This window comes from Myotis lucifugus, unplaced genomic scaffold (genome assembly GCF_000147115.1).
Source record: "Myotis lucifugus unplaced genomic scaffold, Myoluc2.0 scaffold_518, whole genome shotgun sequence".
NCBI classification, from domain to species: domain Eukaryota; kingdom Metazoa; phylum Chordata; class Mammalia; order Chiroptera; family Vespertilionidae; genus Myotis; species Myotis lucifugus.
In genome coordinates, this window is record NW_005871566.1 from 6912 (window position 1) to 17067 (window position 10156).

Genomic DNA, 10156 nt, shown 5'->3' on the forward strand with positions numbered 1-10156 from the left:
GTTGAAGCGTCAGCTAGTCCGTTGGTGGTCATGGGAGCACGTTTACAATTCCCACAGCCAGAGTGCTGTGAAGTACACCACCTTTACCACATTTCTAATTTAAGGCTAAGTTCAAAGTTTGCACACTGAGCGAAGCTTTGTTTTCCTGGCTCATGCACGTCTGCGTGAGTCACAGTCCTGGTGTGTGTCATCTTATTGTGCGGTGTCCGCACCAGCTCCCCCTGCACCCCAGGCTCCCAGCTCTGCAGAGGGCTGGGCTGGCGGGAAGGGAGACGCCAGGCTGGACGCTGCCGAGGGAGCTGCCACAACAGCGGGAGCTTCAGGGACGTTCTGAGCAGACAGGCTCCGTCTGCAGGGCAGTTCCCAGGCTGGCCTGTCACCCGTGTGACTTCCCAGAAAGTGTGCCTCGCGGACTTGTGGCTTGTTGGGTTGTGTCCATCTCACTCTTCGCTTCCATGAAAGTCACCAGCGGAGCCAGGGCCAGGCCAGGGCCCACGTGAGGCAGGTGCCACAATGACGGGAGCACAGACACCTGCAGGCATGGAGCCCAGCACCCTCCGTCCGCTCTGTGGTGGGAGCTCTCCATCAGCTGCCGCAAATCCACTGCTCGGAGCCAGAACGAGGGAGCCAGGCAGGGTGTTGGGTGGCAGAGATTCACCCAGTTCAGGAAGCAGCCAGCGTATGAGTCCCGGGCACCTGCCTTGCTCCGTGGGATCATCGTCCCCGATGTGCCTGGACCAGCTGCCCATGCTTAGGGGCTGGGAACGTGAGCAGCGCCTTTCCTCCGGTTCTCAAATGCTGGCTGACGCCTGCGGGGCCTCCCTGGATTCTGTTTCAGAGCCTGGGAGCGAGTTCCACAGGAACTCTGCTTTCATGGTCAGTTAGCTAAGAGGGACATTAAAATAATGAACACACACATCAATAGCTAATTATAAATTGCACTGAAGACTACGGTGGAAAAAATAACAGCAAACCTAACAGATGGGTATGGAGGATGAGACCACGGGGCATGAATAGGAGTTTGTCGAGGAAAAGTGTTGCCTCCAGAGGGATGGCCTGGGAGGCAGCCCTGTGGTGTGAGAAACTTGATGAGTCGGAGCGGGAAAGAAAGAGCTACAACTAGAGCATGGTGGGGAGGGCATGGCGTGAGGTAAGCTTAGAGAGCAGAGGTCGGGAGGCTGGGGTCACAGTTGGGTTTAGTGTTTCATGCTGAGAGTCACTGTGACATTAAGTGTGGAAGTGGCGTCAGACCCTGTTTGCCTAGTGAGGCTGGAATCGCAGACGTGGGGAAATCAAGGAGGCAGGCGGCTGCAGTTGCTGGGGGAGACTGAGGCTGGCCTGGGCCCCAGGTTAATGTGGGGACAGGGAAAGGGATCAGGATCAGAAACCATGCCTTCTCTCCCTCTCCCTTCTTAGAGAACCTGGAACTGTTTCCCTGAAGACGTTGCTAAAGGGACCACTTAAGGCAGGAGTTGGCAAATGAGGACCCGCAGACCAAATCTGCCTGCCATCGGTTTCTGTAAAAAAAGTTGTATTGAAGTGTAGCCCTGCCTAGTAACTGGCACGCCATCTCAGCTGCGTTCCCCCTACAGCAGCCGAGCGGGGGCGTCGCCACAACGTGTGGCCGTGGAGTCTGAGCTGTTTACTCTCTGGCCCTTCCCAGAAAACACGTGCCTGTTTCTGACCTCAGCTGACCGAGTGTAGAACATGTTTCAAAATACAAATCTTTTGACTCAGAATCTTCCCAGCATTTAAAATGTGTTTAATTTCTCTAAAAAATGCTAAAGTGTGCATATTTCTAAAAAATCAACACTTGTCTGTCCTTAAGCTTTGAATGATGTGCTAGAAGAACCTCATCTCACACCTGAGCTTTAGAAAGTCAGGGTTGGGCCCTGGCCGGTGTGGCTCCGTTGGTTGGAGCGTTATCCCATGAACCAAAAGGTCACCTGTTCAATTCCTGCTCAGGGCACAGGCACGGAGTGCAGGAGGCAGCCCATCAATGTTTCTCTCTCACATCGATGCTTCTCTCTTTCCCTTTCCCTTCCTCTCTCTCTAAATTCAATAAAAACATATTTTTAAGAATTAAAAAAAAGAGAAAGTTAGGGTTAGGACTCAGGCATTGAGGAAGTCAGACAATATTATTTGTCTAAACTGACACTGCTTGCTGTTAATCTGCTCCCTGAAGCACTCATTTTTCTCACTCTGTCAAACAGGGTCTCTAGGAGGATGTCTGTCAAAGCAGTTTTTAAGTCTGCAGAGTCTTGGGCATCTCCCAAAAACATGTGTGTGTGTGTGTGTGTGTGTGGTGTGTGTGTGTGTGTGTGTTTGTTAATCTTTTTCTATTGATTTTTAGGGAGAGTGGAAGAGAGGGAAAGACAGAGAGAAACATCGATGTGAGAGAAACACATTGATTGGTTGCCTCCTGCATGAGCCCCAAACAGAGTCCGGGCCTGGGAGGAGCCTGCAACCAAGGTATGTGCCCTTGACTGGAATTGAACCCGGGACCCTTTGGTCCGCAGGCCGACGCTCTATCCACTGAGCCAAATCGGCTAGGGCCCAAAAGCATTTGTATAAGAATTCATGTACGTGCAAATACCTGGCGTCCTACTAGGCCGTGTAGCAACAAAGGGCGGGGATGATGCAAAGACAAGGCAGCTTTCCCAGGTCCCCCCCTTCCCGGACCCGACCTCTTTATGTGGAACTCCTGGTCCGAAGCTCTGCGCTGTGCCTCAGAACCGCTTTATTTACGGAGCTAAGCTGATTTTCACTTGGAGAAATGGCCATATGTCTGGCAGGCACCCGGGCCCGTTGGCAGAATCACGGGGTTGATACTAAGCAGATGGGCCTTCTAGTGAGATGCGCTGTTTTTTCCACCACACATGTGAGGGGAAAGAAGGCGCTTTAATCACTTTAATAACGTCTTGATTTTTCCACTGGTGTACAGGCACAAATGATGCCGTTATCTGGTCCCAATTTCAGCATCCTTGCTGGGAGGCGGGGGGCGGGGGCACTCAGACAGCTGGAAGAAGCTTAGGGACTTGGGAAAATTTGAGGCCCAACCTCTGCTACGATCTTAGAGAATCCTGTTAGCTTTGGAACACAGATATCGGGTAGGATCTTGTATATTCCAAAACGTCGTCGTCGTTAACACTACTCAGCAGGTCTATTGCGCCAGCTGCGTTTGACAGCTTTCGTGTGGTTATTGCTATCTGGGCATCAAGGTGTGAATAGGGTTGCCTGGCCCATCTGTTTAGGAAAAGCTGGCTCAACGGGTGAATAGGAGTGCTTACTGCAGGACTTCTCAGAGCCTTTCCTCTGATACAGGTGGTGGGACTCTTCAGGGAAGGCTTTGAGAGTAGATAGTGTTTTCCATCCACAAAGCATCTCTCATGACAGGGTTCCATGGAACACACTTTGGGAAACACTGGTGCCATGCCCAGATGGTGAACATTAGTCAGTGAGCCTGGATGCCAGTCCCAAACCCGCCACTTAAGAGCTGTGTGGCTCCACCCTCAATCTCCACTTCCTGACTGTGAGATGGAGCTGAAAAGGTCATCCCTGCCCCCTAGGGTTGTCTGCTTGAGCTAGAAGAAGAATTCAGCACCCACCCCTGGGGCATTTAAAAATCTCAGCTACATTTAGGCAGGATCCCAACCCACCATACTCCAGGGCCTTGCTTCCTCCTCTGTGTTTCTTAGCACCTTCACTAATGAGCAAGGGAGAGGAATGCCATCCGAGTTAAGGGCGGCTTAGGTGGCTGCCGGGAGAGGTGATGGCCAGCCGGAGGCCTGGCGGTTGCATAGGAACTGCAATTATCCCGAATTGAGGGGCACAGAGGTGAGCCCAGGCGGTTGTTGATAACCATGGACCTGCGTTTCGATTTTGTCTCAGCTTTCCTATCTCAGGATGAGTCTCTCTCATTCATTCATTCCTTCATTCACTCACTCACTCCTTCATTCCTCCACTCCCTGTGCCAGGCACTGTGCTGGGTGCCAGAGGAGGAGGGAGAGGGGCTGTCCGGGTCCTGAGCCTCGGCACCGGGAAGGTAGCCGTCTTCTGACATGGGCCGTTATTGACCACGGGTTCTGATGGGTGTGCTCTCAGCCCAGGACAGCCTGCAGAGCCCCCCAGTTCTCCCCTTTGAATGAATTAGCCCTTCTTGCTGCCTCCGCCTGCCCCGCCTGCCCCACCTGCCCTGCCCAGTTCAGTTCCTTCATGCTGAGAAGCGACAGTGCTCCTTCCTGGACGTGCTCACGTGGAGCCCTATTCTGTTCATATTGATCAGTGCTCCCAAAGTATCCCCTCTCCCGTTGTTACTCAAGAATCTTCCAGGAGGAGTGGGACAGGCCAGGCAGGGATGCTTACACATCTGGGAGACTTCAGATCTGTTTTGAAAATGTGGCTCGGGAGGTCCAGACAGACCCGTCCTGGCGGTGTCTTGCAGCCAGGACACACGCCATGGGCCTTTAGACCCGAAATGCCCTGCCTTTACCACAGATGCGGCTTTAATGACCTCTGCCCTCCCTGCTTCTCCTCCCTCATCCTGTGTCCCTGATGACAGTATCTGTTCCCTGTGCTCTGACCAGGGGTCAGGATAAGGGCTTTGGCGGCGTGACCTGGGAAAATGATTTCACTTCTCTTTGCCTCCATTTTTGCCTTTGAAATGTGGGCAATGAAAACAGTCACCTGTCCTCTAGGGTCTGGGTGGGAACCGGACGAGCTCATCCATGCTAGGGGCTCAGAACACAGCTCACCACACGGCACGGGCCTTGATGGTGACAGCAAAACAAAGCTTGGTCTTCTTGGTTCTTCCACGTGCGTCCATGTCTCCCCTTGACTCTTCTCCCTGCTCTGAGGAGGACTCTGCCTTGGTGACATCTCTGGTTCCCTCCCTCCTTTCTCCACTGGCCCCACTGCCCTCACTGCCTGTTCCCTCTCAATCAGCCACCCTGTCTTCCATCTTGTTCCCCCGCAATCTGCCCATCACCCCAACATCCTGTGAGGCCTTCCCGCAATGCTGATCTTACGGCAGGTTCCCCAGTGATTCCTGCACCCTCAGGGCTTCTGTTGCGGCCACACACAGCTCCTCATGGCCAGGCCGCAGCCTCGCTCCATCCCCCCCACAGGATCTCCGGCCTGAGAGTTCTCAGATTCCAGTGCACAGACCCTGCCAGCAAACTAGTGCATGAGGACAACATGGCTCATTATTTTCCTCATGTATCCATATGTGTTTAATTAAAAGATTCTCTTCGTACTTTGAGATTATATCCTTCCTATTAGTTATGGATGCTAGTTTTGTGTATGTTTACTTGTGTGTGTGTGTGTGTGTTGGTCATTAGTCAATGCCATAGAAAGTTGGCATCTCACTTTTATGCATGGCAATGTTACTCAACCTCAGGCTAGGGACATCGGCTCTCACTTCCCTGCGTTCCTCCCCTTTCTCCAATCACAACGTACTGTCAGGCTTTGATGGATCTTCGCCTTTTATTTAACACCTACTCAATCTGCAAGGCCCAAGTCAAATGTCCCCCCTGCTCAGAGTTTCCAGAACTGCTTCTCAGAAGTGTGTGCTCCGCAGTTGCAATCCTCTGTCTATTCTTCCTGCTGATGCCTTGCCCAGGTTCTCCCTGTGGTCAGTGAGCCACCAGAGCAGGGAGTCCAGCACCACTTCCTTCTGCTCTGAGCAGGGACGGACTCCGGGGAGACACAGAGGCCACACGCTGTTGCTCCTTATCCCGGCTTCTCCTTTACAGCCTTCAGAGCGCGTGTCTGTTTCAGGAGGTATCTCATTGTTCCCTTGTTTGTCTTCTTCCTGCTCCATAAGCAGGTGAGCTTCATGCCGCCTGAGACAGCACCTCGTGTTGACTTGATTCAAACTCAGCGCGGCCCTGGCACACAGCGGGCCTCGGCTGATATTGATGATGAGTTGGTGAGTGAATAAATAAACACGCAGAAACCATGTTCCGACGTTGTCTGATACAGATGGTGCGTGTCTCCCGAGAGGCCAGCCATGCCGCACGTGCATTGGTGCCTGACCTCACTCCTTCCGCTGTGCTGTGAGGCCGGTGTCCCGGGGGTGTGGGAAGAGGAGACAGGGATGGGTCAGTGGTCAGGAGGCAAGAAAGCAGAAATGCCTGGCATGACTAAGGGGTGGACTTTGACTCAGATGGACGGGGCTAGGTCCTGGCTCCCGCACTCGCATCCCAGGCTCACAGGTGGAGCAGGCGTGTTTATTGGAGCACTGCGTGGGTGCGGGCATCGGTGAAGATGCAGGACACAGCGATGGGCAAGACAGACACAGTGCCTGTGCTCTGGAAAAATAACAATAAGCCCTATACCCAGGATGATACCAGAGTGGCCGGGCTGGGATGGAAGGGAATATTATGAATAAGGGAGTTGGCCCTGCGCCAGGCTTGGAGATGAGCTGTAAGCTCAGTGAGTGAGGCTGTGGCATTGGTGTTCCTCGCTGCCTGTTCTAGAACGTGCCTGACTTGCAGGTTTATGGGATCCATCGATGGGGAGGTGGGTGGAGTTGGGTACTGGGGACAAGCTCCAGCTGCCCTGAGCCTGATAGGGGACTGGGCGGAGTGGCACCTGTGCCTTCAGCTCGGTGCGTAATGTCAGCAGGCGCCCTCCGCTGGCCCCATCCTTCGCCTGGGCACCCGGGGCCCCGCCTGCCCTGTGGCTGTGTGTTGTACCTCCTCACGCCCATGTGGGGAAACATTTTCATTAATTAACTGCTAATGTATCACAGGCAGCAGAGGTGGGAACTTAGCACCTGAGCTATTTAGAGGACAGAGGGCCTGCTAATGCGTCTGCCCCTCGGATCCTCCCAGGGTGGGAAGGGCAGGACGTTCCTTGGCAACTCCAGAGACACTCAGAGATTCAGAGGCTGAGATGGAGGGAAGCAGCAGCATGCCCACCCCGCTCTTCTCTCTGGGCACACATGTAGAGGTGCATGCACACCCACCCAGGTATGGACATGCTCACCCACATACGTAAATGCCCACCATGCAGGTGCACACATTCCCACACACCCATCTCCTACATACCCACCCACCCACATTCACACCCACCCTCACGTGTGCGGAGCCCACTCCATGCCCAGAAGGACCCATGCCCACCTCCGCTCACTGGGACCGCCATGCCCACAGTTGTTGACATACTCGTGCCCTCTCTGCTCTAAGGTATTTATAAGGAATTCCTTCATTGAACATCACAGCCTGGCTCCTGAACTTTCTATTCTTGGGTTGCAAGTCACAGTGTTCAGAAGCTCTCACCCACCTGGCCCGAGCCACCTGGGGAGGTGGGGAGCAGGTGTGTCCTCCTTGAGGCCCCTGGGCTTGGGGTCTCTGCTCCCTGATGAGAGCAAGCCCCTACGTGTCCCCCAGACTAAGCATGCTACACGCCCAGCACATGAACGAATCAGGCCTTTGGAACTGAAGGTCCCCATGGCCCTCCTGAATGAGGAATCAAGTTCCAGCCCCTGCGTGCCTCCCCAGCTGCACCCAGGGCCCTTGTGGCTGCATTCTTCCTCCAAGCGCTTGACCTCACCCTTCCTGCATCTGGTGACCTGGCCCAGGGTCTCAGCAATGCAGGTAGCAGGTGGGGTGGGATTTGTGGTCCGATCTGTGGTTTGTTCTTCGTGCTGCTCCTTTTCGCTTTGCCTACCAGGAAGCTCAGAGCTGCATGTGTGCCCTCCTCTGGTGCCGTGTGAGGTCTCTACCCCTGGCTGCTGCGGCCCCGTCCAAATCCCCTTTCTCCGGATTTCCTCGATGTTCATTTTACCTTGTTCAGCGTGTATTTCTCGTACCTGCCACCCTCCTTGGTGGAACCAGGCGAGGTGGTATAAAGAAAGGGGTGCTAACGCTCCATCATTCCCAGCTCATCTCTGGGGTCTTGTCTTCATCTACAAATGAGCCCCGGCTTGGGGAGACCTGGCCAGGTCTTTGCAGATTGTGCCCACATGCCTTCAGCCCGCCAGCACTCCCGCAACGGGTGGCACTGGCCGTTCCGCTCCATCTGGCGCCTGTGGGCACAGGAAGGAACGGCGCGGATCAGGGAATAAACTGCCTCCAGGAAAGGAGGACCGGCTGCATCCTGCACGCCTGGCGTGGAGCTGGCCAAGGATGGTGGGGGGATCCTGCCTGGCACCCTCAGGTCCTCCTGGCTCCATCATCCCTCACCTGCATGTCCCAGGCTCCTGCTGGGTGCAGGGCGTTGGGATTACAGCAGAAAACAAGTGGAGAATGTCATTCCTTTGGTGCCTTCCTGGTTGCTGAGCCTGGAGGGAGAGGTTCTGAAATAAGATGCCCAAGTTTGTCCTGGATGAAATACCTCCCACGCCAGGGTTGTTCTATGGGCCAGCTGTGGCCGCAGCCCCCACACACACGATTCATGCTCAATTAGAGAGAGAGAGAGAGAGAGAGAGAGAGAGAGAGAGAGAGAGGACACACCCATGGCCTGGCCCCCGTTGGCCTGGCCTGTCCTGGCTGGTGTCCCATCGTCGACCCCGCCCTGGGTGATCCATTGATGCAGTCACCCTAGGATCAGCTTAGAGACCCGAGAGGCGTCTCTGGGGTCAGGCTGCCCGAGGTCACACTCACCTCAGTCTTCCTCGCTCTGTGAGTCGACACAATGGCTCCCTGCTCTGAGCCTCAGCGTGCTCGTGTGTGAAGTGGATGTAATGACAGTGTCTACCCTATAGACTCACAGTGTGAGTACAGTACCTGTCCCATGAGGCATTGCGCTGGGCCCGACAGTGACGGTCCATCACGGGTCCCTGCCCCTCTGGCTGCAGGTGGCCTCGTTTAGCCCAGTGACCCGGGGGTTAAATCTAAGAGCCTGCAGGGGCCTCAGGTCCTCACCACTGCCCTGTCCCAGGAGGGGTTAGGGGCAACTTGGCATTGCTTTCTCAGTCCTGCCACAGCGACGCCTGAACTTGGCTCGGCTCTGCCCATCAGCGGGTGCGTGAGCCGACGGGCAGCACTGTGCCTTCAGAGGTCCGCCTTTCACCATTGCCTTAGTCGTGTTTTGTTTTCTGTTCTATCGGTAAAAACATACCCCTCCCCCCCGGCCTGGGGGGAGCCCACGCCATCTTTTTTCCCAGCCCCCGCCCCCCCCCCCCCCGGACTGTCCCTGAGCCACAGCAGGTGTCTGCTCACACCCTCTGCTTTATCTTCCCATGTCTGTGCATGGTTCACAGAAGGAGGGACGATGACCTAGCTGCACCCTGTCCACGGGCATGTGGTGGCCACCAGTCTCCTGTGTGGCGGCAACGCCGTGTGCTTCCTCGGCCCCGTCTCTCTGCTCCCTGATGAGCATGCCAGTGGCTTCGCTCTGTCCATCCTGGACTTAGTCATTCTCCACTGTCCACGAGGAGCATGGCCAGGCCTGAGGCAGGGCCGCGGCAGAGCTGGGGGAGTGGGGAGGGGGTGGACGCCAGATCGTTGTTGCTTCTTGGTGGCGGCGCAGGTCCCTTCAGGAGCAGGGGCCAGGGCTGGACCTCACCTGGGACAGGAGGAAGACAGACTTCCTGAGGAAGCCAGGCTCAGCTGAGCAGCTAAAGGGCACAGAGCACAGAAGCAGCGGCAGGGTGAGCGGCGTGGGTGGAGGGCGCAGCACAAGCAAAGGCCCTGGGGCGGGAGAGGTTCTGCCTTGGAACTCGCTGTCTTCAGATTGCTGTGCTGCAGGCAGAGCCCGGCTAGGGCTTCCAGTGGGCTGTGGGAGGGCTGCAGGGGAGGGGCTCACAGAAGGGAAATGAAACACGCCCCTTGAGGGCCGGCCCGGGCCACCCGGGACACACCCGGCTCTGCGGAATCGCAGTGGCTATTGGTGACCCCTGAACCCTCTCGGTGTTGTCTTACAGATGAGATGGACCCCACGCCCCCAGTGCGCTCCGAATATCTGGTCTCAGGGATTCGCACGCCCCCCGCCAGGAGGAACAGCAGGCTGGCCACGCTGGGCAGGATCTTCAAACCCTGGAAATGGAGGAAAAAGAAAAATGAAAAACTGAAGCAGACGACGTCCGGTGAGCCTGGGAACATGGTGGTGTCATTGTTGCTGTGCTTTTTGTGGCCGATGTTGTCTCCCCAGCCCCACATGGGGCGGGCTGCCCGTGGCCTCTGACAGCCAGGAGCTGCTCAGCCTCCCTGGG

General features: G+C 55.6%; 1 protein-coding gene across 1 annotated transcript in view; it reads left to right on the forward strand.

Moving 5' to 3' along the window:
• The first annotated feature begins 9873 nt into the window (after positions 1-9873).
• Positions 9874-10156, forward strand: part of PHACTR3 (phosphatase and actin regulator 3) — a 56535-nt gene continuing 56252 nt past the window's right edge. Inside the window, exon 1 of the mRNA XM_014446229.2 lies at positions 9874-10030. Within this exon, the coding sequence (XP_014301715.2) occupies positions 9874-10030 (157 nt within the window). The remainder of the gene's footprint in view (positions 10031-10156) is intronic.